General features: G+C 42.9%; 1 protein-coding gene across 2 annotated transcripts; it reads left to right on the forward strand.

Moving 5' to 3' along the window:
* Positions 1-6,248: 6,248 nt before the first annotated feature.
* On the forward strand, positions 6,249-12,282 carry CIMIP5 (ciliary microtubule inner protein 5). Of its 2 annotated transcripts, XM_077310758.1 has the most exons (4): positions 6,249-6,470; positions 6,856-7,014; positions 9,816-9,855; positions 11,955-12,282. In XM_077310758.1, exons 1-4 carry the CDS (start codon positions 6,397-6,399, stop codon positions 12,144-12,146), a joined length of 465 nt encoding a protein of 154 aa, XP_077166873.1. In that variant the 5' UTR covers positions 6,249-6,396; the 3' UTR covers positions 12,147-12,282. The 2 variants fall into 2 exon arrangements, with proteins under 2 accessions (XP_077166873.1, XP_077166871.1); XM_077310756.1 differs by having other exon boundaries at positions 6,249-7,014.
* The last annotated feature ends 10,194 nt before the right edge of the window (positions 12,283-22,476 follow it).

Genomic DNA, 22,476 nt, shown 5'->3' on the forward strand with positions numbered 1-22,476 from the left:
CTGCTCGGCAGGCGGCCGAGGTCGTGACGGTCTGAGCGGCGTAGTGTGGCGCGCGGTCTCTCCCTCCCCTCCGCTGTCCTCCCGCTTGGACACCCCCCCATGTTTCCCGGGCCCTGTGCCCCCCTTGCCCCCTGTCGGCAGCTGTGGCATTGACTTTGTTGTTTTCCGTTGCGTCGGGTTTCTCCCCTGGGCTCGATGCGCTTCTGCTGCTGGGCCTTGTTGTCGGCTCATGGGCCTTTGGGCCTTTGTTTATCAGGTGGCTACAGATTCTACCATAACTTTCCAAGCTTATCAGGTTGCTACAGATTTTACAATATCTTTATTAATATGGTACATTATAAAACTGTTGATTCACAAATGCTTCACTTTTATACATGTCATTGTTTAATATCAATAACAATTCATTGTTGAACATGAATAGCATTGACTAAATCAAACAAATACAGGAATCATTATCAGGTTGCTGCAGCATCCACAGATTATTAATATGCTACAATATTAAACTGCTTCTTCATGAAGGCCAGATACAGGTGCCAATGTTTCTGAAATTTTTCCAACAATCTTGTATTTACAAATCTTTTCTTGTTTTCCATCTTGCTTTCTTGATTTCTTGCTTGCAGTTCTATGTTAGTATTAGTCTAGCAGTGGTTTCTCAGTTCAGTTGTTCCTCATGTCCTTCCAAGCTGCACCACCCGGAGCTCCTGATGGGGGGATTGAGCCGCAGGTTCTGGGAGAAGCAGAAGGAGAAGGAGAAGGAGAAGGAGAAGGAGAAGGAGAAGGAGAAGGAGAAGGAGAAGGAGAAGGAGAAGGAGAAGGAGAAGGAGAAGGAGAAGGAGAAGGAGAAGGAGAAGGAGAAGGAGAAGGAGAAGGAGAAGGAGAAGGAGAAGGAGAAGGTCTTAAAGGTACTATTGGAGTCAGACTCTGTTGTACACACAGACTAGACTAACATAGAATGGACCAAACAGGTCTCAACCCCAAGGGGGTCTTCCTCAGTAGTCAAATTGTTATCAGAAATGCACTCATGCATAAAATGAAAGGGGTTGCTGGGTTGCAAAGAATAATCTGTTCAGTAGTGCTCCAACTACTCTTTCTATTATAAAAAAAATACCTGTTTTGGAAACCACCCTCTAAAATAAGCACTTCCAGAGACCACCATTCTGATTTGCCCAGTTCTCAGTTACCGGTGCATTCCCACATGTATCTGAAAAAGCTTTGTCCAAGGACCATGAACATTTCAATAAGTCAATTAACAAACTGGAGTGGACTTCGAGTAATTGATCAGTAAAGAGTTGCGCTGACAATATAAGTAAAAACACTTAAGAAATCTTATAAGACCAACTCTTGAGTATGAGAGGATGGCTGTGTCATCTGCATATAATAACAGGGGTATTGCACAGGAGCCAGCCTTTGGAGGGTGTCCATTGATCTGATCAAAATTCTGGACCAAGTCAGACAAATACAAATTAAAAAGATGTGGGGCAAGAACACAGCCTTGTTTCACTCCTTTCGTAACAGGCACTTTGGCAGTTAAGTGGCCCTGAGCAGAATATTTAACTTGACATGCAGTGCCAGTATGGAGTTTCCTGAGTAGAAACAGTAAGCGTGGGTCAATATTAAGATGCTTCAGTTTTTCCCAAAGGGCCTCCCTTGGGACTGAGTCAAAGGCATTTTTCAGATCCATGAATCATTGCGTGTAGCTGAATTTTTAATGGCTGTTTATCAAACTAGAATTAAGATGTTTTAATCAGTTGATTTTACTGTATTATAGTCTATAATATTAGCTTATTTTACTCTATTATAATTTTACCCTGCTTGGCTGTACTTGCCTCTTATTGTTATGCCAATAAAGGTTTATATAACTGGAGTGGACATGTACAATTGCCAGAAATACTTTTAACACAATACCCTCTGTACCTTTAGATGGCTGTCAGACACTACAACTAGTGTTAAAGGTGATGAACAGGAAGAACAGGATGTTTAGATTTGTAGAGATGGGGAAAGTGGGGGCTTCACATTGTAATTCTGCAAAAGGGAATATTGGTAGCTTCTCTAAACATCCCCCATGGGCATTAAGTGGTGCCCCAGCTCTCCTTGCGCCAGGCCTCACTTTTAGTTCTCACAGCTTTTCTCAACTTTTTACCATTGAAATATTTTACCCTGAAATATTCTTCAGGCTTTGACAAACCTCAGAAGTGGGATCTCCAGGGATGACAATTTCTAGGTGGGACCTGGAGAATCCCTAATATGAAAGCTCCTCTCCAGACTGCAGAGATCAGTTCCCCTGGATGAAAGGGCTGCTTGGGATGGGGGGGGGGGGCTGTGTAGCATTCCTTTCTACAGACAAACACACACAGAGAGAGAATACGGAAGAAAAAAGCATTCCTTCCTTCTCAAATAGCAAACCTAATTAACCACAAAATCACCTTTTCATGTAGGAAATACCTGAGTGTCTCCCACCTTGGATTGCTTTGAGAAGCCATGACTCGAAGGTCTATATTTAAAGGGAAAAAATTCCATAGCATTCAGCAAGCAAGTCAAAAAAGATTTACACCATCCTCCTGCAATCGCTTCTTCTGCCTTTGCTCTAGCTACATCTCTTTCAATCAATGGTAATTTGAACAGCTTGGTGTAGTGGGTAAGAGCAGCAGCTTCTAATGTGGTAAGCTTTATTGGAATCCCTTCTCTTCTGGGTGACCTTGGGCTAGTCACAGTCCTGTTAGAAACTGTTCTCACTGAGCAGTTTCTCTCAGAACTTCCTCAGCCTCACCTATCTCACAGAGTGTCTGTTGTAGGGAGAGAATAGGAAGGCCATTCTAAGCCACTCTGAGACTCCCTTGGGCAATCAAAAGCAGGGTATAAAAACCAACTCTTCTTCTACTGGGAAGGTACTACTGGAAAACAGTGTCTCCCTCCTTCCCCATCCACATGACCTCATGGCATTTCTTTGCCCGGTTTATAGTTTCCCCATCTTTCATGCCATTGGTCTCAAATTTGCTACGTTGTGGTGGTCTTAGAAAGACTGCAGCAAGACCAAGGTTGCATCCTTATGGAAAGGGAAAGTCCCACCCACATGAGCATTCATTTACCTGCTGCAATTGTTTGTGATGGCTACCCCCAAAGCATTCCTCCCTTCTCAGACTGCAAATTGCAAATCTCACATGAGTTACTCATGAATAAACATTGCCAGAGCAGAGGCTTTTCCTGGCCACCCTTGGTCCCAGAGGATCAGCAGGGAGCTGTTTTTGAGCCTCCCACATCCTCCCACTCCAGAAGGCACACAGGAGACAGCTTGCTTTCCCCCATGTCCTCTGAGTTGAAAGAGGCCAGGGCAACTTACCAGCAACAGGGCATCCTCTGTTCCTCCTCTTCTATCCATCAAACTTCTGAGGCCAGCAGGAAGTTGGAGACAGAGAGTTGATCCCTTCTGGGGCTATAACACCAGGGTGGGTCAATTCTGGCTGAGGGCCATCTTTTATTGGGGGACTATTTCTGAGGGGACCAATCAGGTAGGCAGTAAATTGTCTGCATGCAATTTGAGCTGATTAGCCCTCATTGGAAGAGTACAATTTGAACTGACTGGCCCTCATTGGCAGCCTGCAATTTGAACTGATTGGCTATCATTGGCAGAGTACTCTCTCCTTATTAGCAGCACACTCCCAGGGAGGTCTAATCAGGTAGGGGATTGTCTGCATGCAATTTGAGCTGATTGGTCCTCATTGGCAGAGTAGTGGGACGACCTCAGGGAGGGCAAACCAGGTAAGGAGTGAGTTGTCAGTGTGAGTTATTATTATGTTTAATGATGATGATCTGTGGAATTCCAGCAATTCTTTTCAAGTTTTACAGATACAAATCAGGGAAAGAGAAAGAGAACAAGGACCCAGGCTTCCTACTAAGTGTAGCTTCTCCACTGCTTTATTCAACACCTCTGTGCTGAAATGAACTCTTGAGTCTTTAGTCCTAGAGGCAGAGGCTGACACTTTATTTTTATTTTGTTTATTTAGATTTATTTAGACTATGTACAAATGTAGGCAAAGGCCTCTGTTGTCCTTACTGGATTTATATGCAGCTTTTGATTCAGTAGGGACTTTTAGGGACTTTCAGAGAAAGGTCTCCCATCTGTACTGTTCTAAGCTCATGGACTTTAAATGATTTGGAAGAGTGTAAATCTTCTTAGGATGGCAGTGTTTATGTACTAATGTACCAAAAGGACTAGCTTGGACCATTTTTTACCAAGAGCTAAAACTGAAAATAAAATATTTGCATACTCAATTAATTTTAGAAATACAAAGAAAGAAAACATAAAAGGCCATTTCCGAGCAGGAACCAAGTCAGACTGTCCTGAGTAAAGCAGTCCTAAGAGCCTCCAGATGACACCAGTTCTCAGTCTTTTTCTACAGTTGTGGGTTTGTTTGTTTGTACATTGGAGTTAACTACTCATATCTCACTTAAATGGCAATGCAAAGTTTTGAGTTTCTATATTAGTATAGCACTAATATCCTGTAAGTCTCCTGTGCTAGATTTGATGTTAAGAGGTATAATAGCTCACTCACACATACAAATTACGGGGACGTACTAAAACTAAGGGCGGCAACTGCCCATAGACAATATATGATTGCCCAAAGAGAATACATACTTGCCTATAGGGAATAATGGGAAGTACAATTGCCTATAGGAAACAATAGAAGAAATGCTTCCCCATAGGCAATGCATAAGACACAAGTCAAAGCATGCCTGCCCATAGGAAACAAGGCATAGCACACCTACCCATAAGGAATAATGGAAAGCATGCCTGACCATAGGGAATAATGGGAAGCATGCCTGTCCATAGGGAATAAAGCAAGCTTTAAGAAAGAGAATGATTCCGAGCATACTTGCCCTTCGAGCATTATATGAACCACATTTGACTGAAAAACCGTGAGACATCTTTTGGAGAAATTAACAAGAGTAACCCTCTGAAAATCTCTATTGTTCTGTGATCTTCCAGTATTCCTTTTTCAGCAGAGTTTTCTTTAGAACCTAGTGGGTCTTTTGGAGTTGTATCATGGTAAATTTGCTGTGTACTATTATGAATTTGGTTATTGAAATGTACTGATGTTTTGATATGGTCCCTCATGGGTTTATTTATTTATTTATTTAAATTTATGGATCCCCATTCTGAGCTTGAACACACTCATAAGTCCCACAATACATTAAAATACAGTTTAAATAATTCAAAAATCAATTCTCAAAATTCCACCCATGGGTGTAGAACCCTGAACCCAGTGTGGGGGTGTGATACTGGAGGGAGGACGATGTAATGTTGATGTTTTGATGTTTTATTGGAGTCAACCATAGGCCTGGTGGAAGAACCCTTTTTTGCAGTCCCCACGGAACTCATCCACCAGGGAGCTCATTCCACCAGGCAGGAGCCAAGGCTGAAAAGTCCCTGGCTGTGATTGTGGCCAGTCAAATTTGTCTGGGGTTGAGAACCACTGGCCTGTTTATACTCGTTGAGTGCAAGGCCCTTTGGGGACATATTCAGTTAGGCAGTTCCATAGCTACGTTTTCTCACTGAAAACAGATATTACCTGGATTCCGTTTTGACAGAAGTCCTACAGAATAAAGAAATAAGGAAAACTACAAAAAAGGACACTTTTCTTTCTTTTATGAATATATTTATTGTATTGCCATTGGATAGGTCTGTTTCTCTGTGTGTGCTTTCTATTATTCCCTATGGGCAGGTGTGCTTTCCAGTAATCCCTATGGGCAGGCATGCTTTTCCTTGTTTCCTAAGAGCAGGCATGCTTCCCATTATTCCCTATTCGCAGGTGTGCTTTGCCTTGCTTCCTATGGGCAGGCGTGCTTTCTATTATTCCCTATGGGCAGGTGCGCTTCCCATTATTCTCTATGGGCATAACTATTCCCATAGGGAATAATGCAAAGCACGCCTGCCCATAGGAAACAAGACAAAGCACGCCTTCTTATCATTTATTTATAATGTATTTATTCCACAACAACAGCTGGTATTACATTAAATTTGTTTTTATTTATGACTTTATTATATTTAAAAAGACAAAGCACTAAAGAGCACCATTATTTCCCTCTCTGTTTTATGGAATTTCTGACATCCAAAGCCAAGCCAACCTCTTCAGCAGCTGTCTGGAGGAGGCATCTTTGCAGAGTGCATGCCTTCTTGTTAGTGATGAATATTCATGGCAAAGCTTGTCTGGTTTCCAATGGAGACAGTAAACACAAGGGGAAAACCCAAGGCTCTGGGTGTTTTGTTTCAGCTGCACAAGAAGAACAAAAACCATCTTGGTCCTGGGGGAGTGGGGAGACTCCTTGAGTACTACTGGTAACACCAGGCTCTTTTAATGCATCCAGCCAGCATTCAGGGGACTTTTGAAACAATGAAATATGGAGCAGAAGCTTCAATTTCTGGAACATGGATTTAGAGCATATTACAGACAGCCAAGAAGCCAGAACTATCAGTGTGTTTTTTGTTTGTTTTGTTTTTGCTTTTTATAAGAAATATATTAGTGATGTTGAATCTTGCCTAAACCACCTGGCACACAAGAGTGGTCCAAAATAATGCAGAAAACTCTTCGTGCAGAGTTGCCAGAGACAGTGCCTGTGGGACATTGTCCTCTCTGTCCAGTTTCTTCTGGCTTTGCTCATTAAATCAAGGCGCTGCCAAAAAATGCTAGAAGAAAGAATGGTGAATGTTGATGAAATGTCCAAGCTTTCTAGGGATAATCCAATAGCATGTAGCACACGAGCAAACAGGCTTGGGAGAACGACATCAGCAGGGGACCGGTTTCTGGTGACCAGCCATGTTGGGGATTCTTCCTCATCCACATCTCCTTTGCTTGGCAGCCCTCAAACAAGACGATCCACACCAGCCACACTGAGCTTGGAGAAACAATTGAGCAGGATCCAAGGAGAACAGCAAAGAGCTTGGAAGGGTGATCAGGTCCAACAGGACAAGGTCTGGAGAGAGTTTGTTGATGCTGAAAGAAGGTCAACCAAAAACTGGTAAGTATCTCTTGTATCTATTTTGTAGTTTACTTCCATTGGCGCTAACCCAGAAGCTGGACTGTATGTGTGCTGATATTAATGAACCTCTAGTCCAAAGCATGGCTGTATGCTGAGTATGCTGCTGCTATCTCTATTTTCATCCACTGTCTATTTTTTTTTTAGGTGGGCTTCATACTCTGATCTTTCCTTCCTTGAACTAATCTCATTATAGGAAAAGATAGATGAAATCACTGCCTATATGTCAAGTGCAGCGTGAACTTTTATTTTTGTTATGAGGACACAGATCTGATATGACAGCATACACATTTTGACTGATATACAAACTATCTCTGTCTGGATCCCCTTAGTTATGGTGTGAGCCTTCTGTGGGGAAGGATCTCCCTTTTAACAATGCCAAGATTCTGTACCTTCTTGTATTGTTATGGAACACTGCTATTACTTATTACTAGGGGCAAAGCCTGTTGTATCCAGGAATAAAACGGACACTAGAGTTTGGTGGTTGGAAGGGGAAGGGGAGGAGCTGTCCCATCTGTAAGGGCATGGGGTTGAATGTGTGTGTTGTGTGGGAGGTTGTGGTGGCGTGGTGACAAATGAGGGTATGGGTGTGGAGATATGGGTGTGAAGAACCTGTGGTGTGGAATGTTTGTTGATTGTGGGAGAAGACTGACCTTTGGGAATTGTGGCATAGTGGTTACAGATGAGCTTTCAAGAGCCATGTCTTCAGGTATGTGAAGGGAAAATCAGACTGGAGAATCTTCTTATGGAGAGATTACATGGCAGCCAATTCCTCCCCGTTCTGCATTCAACCTCATTTCCCTTCTTGTATGAATTAGGCCACAGACACCAAAACGTCCTCCTGCCCTCATACACATGGGGGAGTCACAGTACACAGGTGTCCGCCCTGCTCCTTCTGTCACCATTTTTTCACTATTGATAAAATGTTATGTGCCCACATGCTTCTTTCACTGTTGCCCCTTAGAAGAAGAAGAGAGAGATTTTTGTACTCTGCTGTTTACTACTCAAAGGAGTCTCAAAGTGGTTTACAAACACCTTTTCCCTTCCTCTCCCCACAATAGACAACCTGTGAGGGAGATGGGGCTGTGAGAGGTCTGAGAGAACTGGGAATGGCTCGTAGTTACCCATCAGGCCTCAGATGTCTCCAAGCAGTTTACAATCACCTTCCCTTCCTCTCTCCATAACAGACTCCCTGTGAGGGAGGTGGGGCCAAGAGAGCTGCTAGCTCATGGTTTGGTGTGCATTTACTGTGTCACTTTAAAGCTGGCAACCCTAAGAGGAGATCTCTCTGTGCACAGCAGTCTTGATCCTAGTCATGTTTATGTATGCCTAGGTAGTGTGGAATTCCAGAACATGAACCTACACCAAGCTGGCAACCTTACCTCCTCCCTGGTCATGTCATGAGCTGTTCTTGTGTTAGCGTGGAGGTACAGTGGGGGTGTAAAGATGGCTCAGGAGAGTATTTCTTTTATTATGTAATGATTATAATGACTTCTATTCGATTACCAGTAGTCAATTCATTTGGCATGAGACACTGTGTTAGAACTAGGATTCTTTGTTCTTTGGTTAGTTAGATCATTTGAATCTATGTCAGTCACATGATTTGCTCTGAATACAAAGGCTGACTATAAGAATTGCAACTCAGAATGCATGAAGCAAATGGGAAAGTGTTCTTGTTCTATGCTGTTCTCAGCTGTACTGAAAAGCAGTTCTTGAGTCTCAGCAGAACTCAGACTGTGACTCTCAGGTGAATTTAATTTCTGTTCAGAAAAGAGGTGAACTATAAAACATAAGTGCAGCCATTTTGTATATGTTTCTGTCTTCCCAACAGGAGTTGCCTGGTGATGTCAAATCTGGTGGAAGTCTGTGGGTGATATCAGTTCTGGTGACACATGACTTCCGGGGGTGTGGCAGGAAGTGTAATCTACTGACATCACTTCTGGGGTTTCTCGAAGTCTTTCAGGGTTTTCTAAGTGGTAAACAGGTTGAGAAAGCTAGTCGAGTTCCAGACATGAGCTGAGCTACTGCCAATGTGACATTAAAGGCATAAGGAAATGAGATAGAACTTCCTAGTATTCTTTTTGCCATAGTGACAGTGCCCCACATGAACTTCAGTGAAGTTCTGGTTTTCCACAAGTGTCCCGCTGAATTAATAGGAAGGAGTTGGTTGGGGCGGAAGAATATTCACTCACTAGAAATTAAGCCCGCTGTATCAAAAATACAGCGGGCACTAGCGGGCAGAGGGTGGGTGCAGAAGCCCCCCCCCTGGCATCAGCATGGGGCTCGGAGCCCTGCACCGAAGCCTGCCCCACCCCCCAACTCCCGGCTTCAGTGCAGGGCTCCGAGCCTCACGCTGAAGCCTGACCTGCTTCCCCGAACTCCCGGCTTCAGCGCAGGGCTTGGAACAGGCTCACCACATTGCAGACGCGGTGGGCCTGGTCTGAGCCCCGTGCTGAAGCCTGGCCCGGCTGTCCCCACCGAGTCTGGGATGGGCCAAGGGGCCAATCTGGAGCCACGCACTGCGCGGCTCCCAATTCACCCCTTAGCCCCGGACTGCCCTTCATGTTTTTATTCCGGACTCGTCCCGCCCCTTTCTCCACCCACTTATCCCTTACTCCTTTCTTTTTACCACTCCTGCGGGAGCAGTTTACAGATTGTGAGTGCATCTGCAAAGAGCTGCTAGTTAATGCAAGGATTCCCTAGTCTTCTCCAGGGGAGAAATAATTCTTTACAGTCCTGCAGTAAAGTTAACAAACTAAAACCCGTTTGCTTTTGTCCTAAAGGTATCGGAACTGGAATTTCCTCAAGGACTATGATCCAATGGTAAGTTTTAAAGCAACCTAACAATTAAAAACTTTAGAAGCCAGCCTCCTTTGGTTGACTAGCCATGACTGCACTAGGGTCAACTTAGAATAAACTTACCACATAGACTTTGAGCTGTCAGGGATGAACACTTGAAACACTTGTACATTAGCCCAGTTTACTCTGGCTGGTAGCAGTTCTCCAGGGTCAGCGGGTTTTCTGTGCCCTGTCACCTGAGAGCCCTCACACTGAAGACATGTTGGAAGGACCTGTTCCACAGACAGTATCTGCCCAGCATTTAGAACTTTATTTTTTAATTTATTAAGATATTTATATTCCGCCCCTCTCAGACATTGCTGTCTTGGGGTGGCGAACAACAAATTAACTAAGTTCGTAAAACACCAAATTGACTCAAAAAATAAAATTAAATCAGTAAGCTATAAAACCACAGATAAGACCACAGAGTTGAGAGTTGACAATAATTCCAGCCAGCAGCGTAGGGAGGAGTCAGAGGGAATGGGGAGGGAGGAGGGATGGAAGGGAGGCCCAAGATTTTGGTATAGGTATTTCCTGGCTGTCCTCAACTATATGCTCAGTGGGCCCTGTCTTACAGGCCCTGCAGAACCTTGAAAGCTCAGACAAGGCCCCGGTTTCCCCTGGGAGCTCATTCCACTAGGCAGGAGCCATGGCTGAGAAAGCTGTGACTCTGGTTGAGGCCAGATGTATTTCCTTGCAGCCAGGGATCCTTAGCTGATTGATGTTAGTAGATCGAAGAGCTCTCTGGGGAACGTATTCAAAGAGGTGGTCCCTCAGATACAGAGGGCCCAGGCTTCATAAAGCCTTAAAGGTTAAAACCAAGACCAGGAACTAGATCTTGAATTCAACTAGAACCGAATGCAAATGCTGCAACACTGGTCTTATGTGGGTTTTCCACAGTATCAGTGTGAGAACTCAAGCAGATTTATCTGTGTTCCCTTGCTGTGGGGCAACTGATGACCAGAACTGCACCAGCCCTAAGACCACCCCAAACCTGCACTGACATCATCAGGAATCGGGAATTAGCCCAGCAACCAGACAAGCACTGAGCCATGGCAAATTCCTCATGCAGAAAAGGTCTTAGAAGATTAACTTATGGATCTATATATAGGATGTCTTACTTAGAGGATCTATATGCATGATAGTCACCAAAGGCTGCATATATGCACCAAACAGAGCTCAGAGTTCATTAATTAAGCAGATGATCAAAGAAACAATGGACTGAATAGAAGGGGATATGATTATAATAGGGGATATAAATGGTGTAATGGACCAGGCTATCGGTACACCTTTCTGGATCCTCTCTTTTGCAATAGAATCCTCCCAAATATTTAGGGACTGGCTGAAAATGCATAATCTATTAGACATTTATAGGCAGGGATTCCCAGCTCAACCAGATTATACCATTTCCACATTGACATAATTCATTCTCACAAACAGACTATCTCTTCCTGGATTCTAGTATGTTAAAGAGCTAACGATAGCAATGCAGTAGATTGAATAACAACAGAGATACTTAAACCCAAGCTCAGAGGTTGAAAAAATAGTTTACTTATTCATTAACACAAGCCCCTGTGTAACTCACATGGTTTCCATCCGTGCACTGGCAGCTGAAAAAGACATGTCTGACAAAGTAGTAAACTGTTCAAACTGACTGTAGGTTAATTTGTTTAAGAAAAGAAAATCAATGCTTTGTATTTTATCTCACATTTGTATGTTTGGGGGTCTGCTTCGTTCTTGTAATTTTGCATGTTTTTTTTTCCCTTTCTTACCGTTGACTATTAGCAACGTATAAAATTGTGTGATCATTCCATCCCAAATTATTAACTTCTGTGTCATATTCCAAGGTGCCTATTATCAGGGACTAACATGCTTGCCAACTTCCCAGAGACCTCTAGCTGGTTACTGCTGAGAAGAGAATCTCAGGCCTTTGGCTTGAGCCTCCAGGGCAATAATTTTTCATTTATTTGTGAGAGATTTCTCATCCCAGTTTTCATTTTAGCAATGACTACTTTTAATATCTCTACAGAAGAAAAATTGTAATGGATCCAGGCATAAATAACTTGTCATTTTATTGTACCCAGGGCAAGAAAAAAGAGCACAAGCAGCCTCCCGAGTATGTATCGGTTTTTTCAGACCAAATTCCCAACACGAATGGCCATATTATTGGCAGGCAAATGAACACTGAGCTTGGCAAAACTCTGGTAAAAATGGACTATTTCTTCAACTACGGAAGAAGAAAAAACAAACTTGGACAGGAACTCCAGCTTTCATAGAATAACAAAGAAAACCCAATTTTAATGCCTTGAGGGTTCATGATTTTAAAAAATAATAGATTCCATAGGTGCCTTACTTTTAAAAATGGATGGTTCACATTCTTCCTAAATAAAACAACAAACCATTATAATGTAAGCCTTTGACATAAATGTAGCTACGTCTTATTCATGTTTCCAGGTCTTTCATGGCCACCAGTGGGGGAGGTGGGTGGCCAGATCCAGAAGGGGAAGATCCTGGATATTTGGGGATGGAGCCCAGAGAGGAGAGGGACTTCAGTGCGGCACAATGACATACAGTCCATGCTCTTGAACATCCATTTTCCCCAGGAGAACTGATCCCAGAAGTCCTGAGATGAGCTACAATTTCAGGGGGTCCCATCTGGAGGCTGGCATCTCTATCAGTCTAATAGCAACTTTTCCTGTTTCGCCTACCATTTCCGCAAGGTCCAAATTGTGTGATGTCTCTTACCCGCAATTGTCAGATAGTAAATTGCACCATTTCTCCCCTCCATAATGTAAAGCCTTCCTGCTGCCGTGTCTTGCCTTTTCCACTCCTCACTAGCAAGGAGGAAAGGCACAAGAGAGAGCAACATGCTCTTTTACTCACTATTCCTCGGCCTGTCAATCAGTGGAGACAACCAATCGGAGATTTGTCTCCAAAGTTCCCCCGAACACAACCATTTTAAGATTGAAACCTATGCGTGGCAATGCTTACACATTGTGATACAGCACAAAAAATATATATAGTGCTGCAAGGGAGGTAGATTCCCACCCCTGCAGTAGTTCAGCCACCATCTGCTCCTCTTCTCCCTCCCCAACCCGCTTGTCCACCCACCTGCCGCTCAGCCTTTCCCTTCAGCACTCACCTTTGCCTCCAGCCCTCTCCCTCCCTGAGCTGCCTCACTTATAACTCTGCCCGCAGTCCTTACACATGATACTCCTGCTGCTCAGCAGCCCATGCAACAGGAAGAACAAGCGCGCCTGGCACTTGGGGTCCAGGCAAGGGCCTGAGAAGATCCACCGGTCCGTCTTTTTTGACACAGGTGCTGCTACTGGCTGCTGCTCCTGCTGAGATGGCTGAGACATTGTTTTGCACCTCTCTGCCTGCCTGCAGCTGGTCTCCTTCTCCCCACAGCCTCTTTGATTGGCAGCCCCTCACAGGCTCATCCCCTCCTTCCCACCTGAAACAGATGGAGCTCAGCAGAACCTGCCCTTCCCCTGTTCTGCCTCAATCCAACAGCAAACACGGAAGCCTCCAGCACCACCACTTATGCCTCGGTGCAAGAGTGCTTGGGGAAGGCAACGGCCAGGGCAGTGAAGAGGCAATAAGTGGTGGTGCTGGAGGCTTCTGTGGTTGCTGTTGGACCGAGGCAGAGCAGGGAAGGGCAGGCCTGAAAGATTATGGTTTGCTTCATATTTGACCTTATAGAATCATAGAGTTGGAAGGGGCCATACAGGCCATTTAGTCCAACCCCCTGCTCAATGCAGGAAAGGAACATATTCTAGTAAGAAACAGATTCTAGTAAGAAAAGACTAAATTTAGCTATCCTATGGCAATCTACAAATGATTCAGTAGGATAGCGATCCCCAACCTGTGGGCCTCGGACCACATGTGGTCATTCGAGTAATTGGAGGTGGGCCCCGAAGGATGCCTTCTCTTCCCCCCCCCCCAGCTCTTTACTTCATCCCCCCCAGCCCTTTACAACACACTTCATTGTTGTGGCGTGTCTGTATCTTATTTTGAAGGGATGTTTAAACATTACCATAGCAATCAGAGAGCACTAGGGCAGTGGTTAAGAGTAGAGGAGTAAACTACCCCCGCCCCGGGCCTCAGTAAAAGGCGTTGAGTGGTCCCCGGCGTTGAATGGTCCCCGGCATTGAGTAGTCCCTGGTGATAAAAAGGTTGGGGACCACTGCAGTAGGAGATTGGTTAGGGGATAAAACAAATCTTTCAAATGCAAAGCAGTGTCAGGAAAGAATGCAAGATCATCTCAGAATTCTAAGAAGAGGAGAAACTCTCTACCGGCACGATAGATAATCATCTATAACCTTCTCTTCTGGCTGGTCAAGAACTGGTAGAATTCACTTCAGGGCAGTGGCTGTTACTACGTATTGTTTCAGGATTTCGGTTTCATAGAAATTGACACAAACCCTGTATCCTCTACCTAAATCCATTCCAGTGGGCGATGAGTGGATGGGAATCGGTGGAGATTGCATTAATGCCATTGTCCCCAGCAGTGGTGGACTGGATCTAAAAATATTGGTTACCAAGGAGACAAACTATAAGGCTATCATCTAATTTTTATAAGAAACAAATACAAATCTCAAAAAATATATAAGTGGGGAAAAGGCACAATTAAAAATTTTGCAAAATAAATTTATATTTTCCAGTTATTACAGTGTACATACATTGTACATATTAATGGCTGTATGCAGTAAATGTAAATGTACAGATTGTTATAATTGAATTTTTAATTTTTAAAATTTAAAATACATAGTGGATATTTTTAAATAGTTTGCTTGCACTGAACATTTTACATATCAACAGGTAGTTCTGAAACATATTTCATGAAGTTCACTATATCAAGAGCAATCGTTTGAATTCTCTAGATGTTTGTGCGAATCTGCCAATAATTGCTTCTGCATCCAATTCATGTAACAATTTCTTGCCAATGGATAGCAACAGGTACGATTCCAAGTTCTCCTCAGACAGTGAATTTCTTAGCTTTATGATCTTTAGCTTTGAAAATGTCCTCTCACATTGGACTTGAGTAATTGATAGTGTGCAGATGACTTTATGAAGTTCATGAAGGTTATCATACGCCTTGTCATGAAGTCTGTTGGATGCCAGAATTTTTAGTACACACGATAAGCAAGTGGTACAAATTCCACGTTTGTTGCAATTGGAATCCATATTCTCACCATCATGAATCAATAGCTTTAATACATCAAGAGATTTGAAGCAATAGAAAACAATTCCAATAGTACTTGATCTTTGCTGATTTGTGGATACAGCTTAATAATACCTTACAATGCTTCATCTTCAAGGCCCTTATCTGCAGTAGTTTTACACTTTTCTGGGTCCGAGCAGGATAAACCTTCATAAAACTTTTTGTGTTGTACAAAGTGTGAATCTAGTGATGGGAAAAATGAACATCCACAATTCAATGTTTAATCCAACGTTTGCCATGGTGGCAACTAATAAGTTGTTGTTATTGTGTTGCTGTATTCTGTTTGTAAACTGTTGTGGAAAATTTCTACAGCATGGTAGCAAGGTCTGTTACGTATTTCTGCAAGAACTACATAATGGACCTTGCCACAAGAACACATTGATGGAAATTTGTTGCATTATAGAGGCATTATTAACAACAATTCTAAGAAGCACAGTAATTTTAACTATAGAGTAAATAAAAGGTGTCATTTATTGAACTTGCATTATGCATATATATACCGTATTTGCCGGCGTATAAGACGACTGGGCGTATAAGACGACCCCCCCCAACATTTCCACTCAAAATATAGAGTTTGTTACATTACATTACAGTACTATGGGCAGCTATGTCTATCCCAACTGAAGTGCACCCGGCGTATAGGATGACCCCCCCCCACTTGGAGGCATGTTTTTCAGGGGGGAAAAGTAGACTTATACGCCAGAAAATTCTGTAATTATTTGAGACTAACTGCAGCTTAGATATATTTACTACCTGGTATTTTTGTACTAATCTTATACAGTGGAAGAAAAAAAAACAAAGCACACCCAAACTGAGGCCAATTATATATATTTGACCTTGTAAGTGTGATTTAGATTGAAGTAAAATATTCTCAAATTCTGTAGATGGAGCACACAATTCCACCCGCCTGGTGAATTCCGAGTTAAACCTAGAACACAGTTGATTATACTCTAACCACTGGATTTCCACCCCTTCATTTTTTTAAGGGATGGACTCTCCATTGGATATAATGGATGGACGGGGGCACCCTCTTCAGAAGCACCTAGAAGTGGACCCCTTGGACCAATCATTCTGAAATTTGGAGAGGAGTCAGGGAAGAACCTCCTGGAGACTGTAACTTAACCCCCACCCCTCCAGGTCCCAGAAAAAGCGGAAAAGTCAAAATTCCCATTATAGTCAATGACCACATTGACTGTAATGGAAGCCAAAGCCAAATCAGCCGGATCAAGCCCTTAGTGATTCATGAGCCCTTTGATTTTTTTTTTTTGGGGGGGGGGGAAGAAAAGTTTCAAAAGGCATGCTTTGTGTCACAACACCAAAAACATTTTCTTTTACTGCTAGCATCACCTAAACATGTGTCCACCTATTTGTTGCTCTAGGAAGTTAGCCATTTTTAAAAAGAAATTTCTGTCCCCAGGAGAGGGAGGCGGGTGTGAGGGCAGGATGATACAGAGGACTCTAGTGCATTTGAACCTCCATACCTTCCCTCTGCTGTGCTTGTTGGTTGCTCTCCAGGCACTAGCACTTTTTAGACTGGTGAATCTACTGCATGCGATTCCCAAACTCGCACTTTAAAATGCAGGATGTTGTGAGCTGTCAGCTGGCCAGATGCTGGATGTGGGCGATGTCATGCGGAATGGCCGGAATATGACACCTACATTAGGATAACATTTCACTATATTTATCATGTGCAGAAAAGCCCTAAGAAACTGCTGTTGTCACCTGGCAGATTTTATATGCAGTTTTCTCACTCAGCTGGACAAACTCTGACTGGGAGATTAGTGTAAGTGGACCACAAAAAGATTTCATCATATTTTCCCCCAAGTTAAGATACTGATAGAAATCAAAATCCCAGTATTACCCTCAGTATTTTTACCATTAAACCCAAGTGTGGGTGAATGAACTTGTACACACACAGCCATAACTTACACTAAATAGACAAAAAAGCCTACATCAAAAAAGGAACCCAGAATATCATCAAAAACACTATAATTTTACAAAGCCATTTGTATTGCTTATGATTCAAAATATTCCAATTTCTAAAGACAAGATTTATATTCAAAAGTTAGATGTGTGTTACAATGTAAACAAGCAAAATGATTCTCCAAAAATAGTTTTGATTGATGAAACTGAGAAGGACTCAAGCTGAAGGAAGTGGCAGTTGATGACTGTTGGTTATCATGAGGGAGGAGTTATAAATGACCCCGTTTCAACAGTTCTTTTCAAGTCACTCAACAGGAAGCGTGCCAGTCAACAAGAGGGAGTAAACCTTCCGTAGTTCCATTCAAAATGCCACTCGGGTTCCAAATAATAACATTCTGGCTTCTTTTGTTGATGTATGAGTTCCACAACAGCAAAGGGAGAGAAAAGAGACAGTAACAAGCCAAAGGGAACAGAATACACATCTGTTGGCGGTGGAAGATCTTCAAGCTTCTTTAGCCCCCTTTAAATATCTTCATTACATAAGTCTTTGTTCTCACAGCAGGCATTTTGAACAGAGAGACCTACTCCATGCTGTCCTGTGGACATGAAACACTTTGCACTTGCTTTTCGCTTGCAACCGAGTATTTGATGTTGAAGCTGACCATCTAAAATAGGGGGAGGAGAGAGGTGGCGAGAGAAAAATGTATCAACATTTGTATTCTTCTCATCCCTAAGGAAATCTGATAAGGTTGTCCATCCAATTTTCAATCTGCTTTTCAGTCTATTTTGTTCATCCTCATTGCCTACTACTACTCTACTGTTATTTCCATCTTACAGATAGAATAAGGAAAATGTAGTATGTGGCCGGAGAAGTATTATAATCCATGATTCTGTGGCCAACGATTTAGATGTCATTCACTTCCCTTAGGGCAGTCAATAGAATTGCTCGCCAATACACTATAGCAGAGAGGGTTGCCAATTTCTAGGTGGTGCCTCAAGATCTTCCAAAATTACAGTTGATCGCAAGACTATAGAGCAGCCTTCCTCAACTTCTTTACCGTTGAGAAACCCCTGCAACATTCTTCAGGTTTCGAGAAAACCCAGAAGTGGTGTGATGGTTTTGGAAGCATAGCTGTGCACACCCCCACACATGGGCCCTCCCCTCTCCAGGCCATTCATTGGCCATTTTGGGAGGGATGTGAGTCAATATGACTATGTACAGTCATATCAATTGATAAATCTTTAACAAATTTTAAAAATATATTAAAAATTAATTAACTCCCACCCATTTGGGAAACCCTGGTTGAGAACAACTGCAATAGAGGCCATTCTCCGTGAAGAAAATGGCTGTTTCAGAAGGTGGACTTCATGGCATTATATCCCACTGAGACCACTCCCAAATCTCCTGGAATTTCCCAACTCAAAGTTGGTAAACCTAAAAGCACATGATTCTTCCCTTTTAATAATATCATGCCCCATTCCGTTTCCTGCTGATCTTTGATCTCGACTATTTCATACTCTAGATTTAATTTTTTCCTCCCTTTCTCTAACTCGATTGTTCCACGGGCCCTCCCTCAGTGGGTCACCTCTTCCATTCTGTTGCATGTGGCACCTGGTCTGTGGCAGAAAAACCCATAAGTTGTCATCAGACTGCTTCCCTCAGATATTTCTGAATAACTATAATGCAAAAGTGTTAAAATTAATAACATCTTAGATTTAAAAGACGAATCCAACAGGTGAGGAGAGGGAGTGGGGTACACCAAGAGGACAATGATGGAAGGTGCCAACCTTCAACTGTAAGCCCTACAGAACAACTCAGATCTTGCAGAACTGTAAGATGTCAGGATTAAAAAGGCCTTGGCCCTGGTTGACTAAAAGTGTGCTTGTTTCAGGTCAAGGAACAACAGAAAGCACTCTGCTTGAAAGAGTAAAGCTGTATTGGGAGAGTATACATATCATGGAATGCCACATAGCTAGGATCACATCCATGTTTATTTCTTTTATTTCTCACAAGGGTCTAGTTACATGATGGGGGCATTTCGACAGTATATTGGTACAATTCAACCCAAGGAAGCTGCCACTTGGAGGGAGGAGAGGGTTTTGATCTTCAGATTAGGAAGATAAGGAAAGTGTGAACTCAGTTAAGGTTTCTTACCCATAAATACTCTGCTGATATGGCAGGTTTCAAAATTCGGGTTTATTACGCAGATAGGACCAGGTGGTGTACAGCGTCCTGGTTGCGAAGACCTGCAGATTCGACATCGCACATAGATAATAGCATCTGTTTTCAAAACAAACAGAAATGTTCGTGATTGCAATGGTATTAAACCGAACAGGGCAGAAACACCGTTGCCCAGTTGGTCTAGGGCAATGGTTCTCAACCTTCCTAATGCTGTGACCCTTTAATACAGTTCCTCAGGTTGTGGTGACCCCAACCATAAAATGATGCAAGTGTTCTTTCACAGAAATTAAACTGAAACTGACCAATGGTGTGAAGATCCATTGTTCATGATTGTATATAAATTGTTTTTTTCCCCCTGGGGTTTCTCAGTTCAGTTCAGTTCTGCCTCTTGTCCCACCGAATTGCGCTACCACCTGGAGTGCCTGGCAGGATATTGCTGGAGGAGCTGCTGGACTGGCGGGCGGCCGAGTGTGGGAGCCTGCAGGAGGAGCGGCAACAGTGACAGCACCTTCCCCACCACCACCACCAAGCTGCTCACCCTGCCCCTGTGAAAAGGTTGTTCAACCCCAAAGGGGTCCCAGATTGAGAACCACTGGCCAAGGGGAAATTTTATAACCTGTTTTGGAAAAGGTGTGTTCATTCCCTTCCTTCCCCTTGAAGGATGCACAGCTTCAGAACGAAGCTGGAAGCACAGATTGCTTAGGCAGTTTTGTGTTCTTGTCGTCATATTTGGAAGATTCCCCAGCTACAGAATGTAACACATCCTGTAACCCTTAAATGCCCTAAGTGAAATTAGGGTGCTGAAATGCTCTTAGAAAAGGGTCTGGAAATGTCTGCAGGTAAAAAATGCAGAAAAGGGAATTCTTGTGGAGCCCCTTCATCAAAAACCCATAACAGCAGTGTTTTGTTGACCCATACTCATTGCCAAAATTTTCAATGTAGAGGTTTTTGGTTGTTGTTGAACTTTAATACATAGATTCTTGAGGACCACCATACTTGAAGGACAACCTCCATCTGTATATTCTGCTGTGATCCTGCTGAGTTCTTTCACTGACAGAGGTGAGAAGGATTGGCAAAAGAAGACACGATGTTCTCTGTTATTATACCCATATTATAGAATCCTCTCCTACCAGAATCTTACCTTCCAACAATTTATAAGGCGTTTCTAATCTGGAAGGTTTTGGAATATCATCAACCACAAGAGATAGGTGGAGGAGACAAAATTTAATAAGTTTAAAAGTAAGTATGGTGTAATTTCCCCACGATTTGAGGCCAAATATGTTTGATGCTGTTTTTTTTAACACTTTAATTACTGCACAATAGTTTTAAGTCTTGGCTAAGTTGTGGCTTACATTGTTCAAAGATGATATTTTCTGAGTTTATTCATGGTTGCTTTTATTTGGATGCATATTTTAACACAGTAGGCTGCCTTGCGTATTAATTTTAGGAGCAGAGAAACAGGAAATGAATATTCATAAACAGATAAGCAAAAAGAATGGACAGGCTGTGAAAGAGGACCCAATGGGGAAACGAGCAGATGAGAATGGGTCCTGAAGTAAAGGAAACAAGCACCCAGTGAGCAGGACAGGCCATGCAGAGCCTAGCAACAAGAGAAATGATGGCCAGAAGAGAGAATGGGAAAAGAACATTTGACAATCACATGGCTTTAAGCAGAGAAGGAACCAAGAGAAATGAAAAGAAGAAACAGAAAAAGGAGCCGGTAATATCACAAGACAGGAAAAAGAGATCAAGAATCAGTTAATTGGAAACCCATGGAGAATTGGGATCCATTCACATGTTGATAAATTTGCCAGTTCTGTGTGTGTGGTGGTGCACAAGTCCATCATTACAAGTAAAAAAAAAACCATGGAAATCATCTGGTTAGCTGTGTATGCATGTTGTGTGTGTGATAAACTTGCTTCATTGCACCATGATGGCTTTCCAAAGGAGATAATGACTATATTATGAGACTTATTCCACATGGGGAATAAACCCGATCTTACCGCTCATCTGGTGGCAGAGCACATTCCCGTGTCACCATGAAATTGACACCAGTTTGGTGCCAGCTGAGGGTTGGCCCGAATGAGGCCCCCAGTTACCCTGCGGCAAGGGAACATGGATTATTTTGTGGTCTTTTTCATACTGCAGGTGCCGATGGGGCCTATGCCAGGCCAGACCTGTCTGGCAGGGAAGAGTCAGGCCTTCCAAGCCAAGTTCTCCCCTGCCTAAAGCACCTTGGAAGGGACAAAACAATGTTCCTGTTGGCTCAGTGGTGCTTTGCAGTGGCCCATAGCTGAAAGTGGCATTTTATTTTATTTTCACAAAGTAACAATCCCACGTTCATGAAAATAAAATACTCCCTCCTATTGCTGTCCTACTTGGCAGAACCTTTCCACCCTAGCTGCCTCAGGCAGAAATCTGGGGTGGACAGTGTGTACCACCTTAAAATGGTCCCCTATGGGGACACAGGAAGCGGCAACGCTAACTGACCCATCACAATGAACTGGTAGCAGCCCAGTGCAGTGCAGTGCAGGAGTGTAGAATGGGTCTGGCAGATGCATGCATTGCCAAAAACACACATTTTAGATCAGATATGCTCTTGGCATATGCATGTCCTAACCTGTATCCTGCAAATTTATCAGATGTAAAGTGACTACACATCTAATCCAAGCCTGATCTGAAATCATAGCGGCTTGGATTAGATGTGTAATATTCCTGAAACTAACTTTCATTACTAGGGGGTATTTTTCATTAAAGAAAAGTCACAACAAGACTGCTAAAAACGATGTCTTATTTCTCAACTCTGCAAGACACATCATGTCATTTTTCGTTATGCACTGCAGATGCTGCCTGGCGTGTCTTCAGCATATTATCACCAAGTCTTCTGAAACTTGCTTTTCACCAACTTTTCCCATGTCACAGTGCTGAGGACACTCCTTTGTGATGCAGAAATGTCAGCGTGTTTTGGTCTTTTCCCCTTTTCTGCTCGCAGTCCTTCATCTACCAATGGGAGCTCAAGCCTCTGCCGATCATATGAACATGCAATTTGATTCAGTCTCCAATTGCTGTTAATAGCTCTCTTTGCCCATAATCACTCACTTTTGAGCGATATTCCCAAGAAAGCAGTCTTTAGGCTCTCTGAATTAAAGGTACTGGCTTGAATTAAATTGCTAATTGTGGTCATTAGTTGCCTCTTCCTCAGGGGCCAAGAAGAAAAGACCTATTCTTATAGCACTAAACAATTAAATAATAATAAAGAATTAGCAGTTTTTAA

The sequence above is a fragment of the Paroedura picta genome, chromosome 1, assembly GCF_049243985.1.
Source record: "Paroedura picta isolate Pp20150507F chromosome 1, Ppicta_v3.0, whole genome shotgun sequence".
In the NCBI taxonomy this organism is placed as follows: Eukaryota; Metazoa; Chordata; class Lepidosauria; order Squamata; family Gekkonidae; genus Paroedura; species Paroedura picta.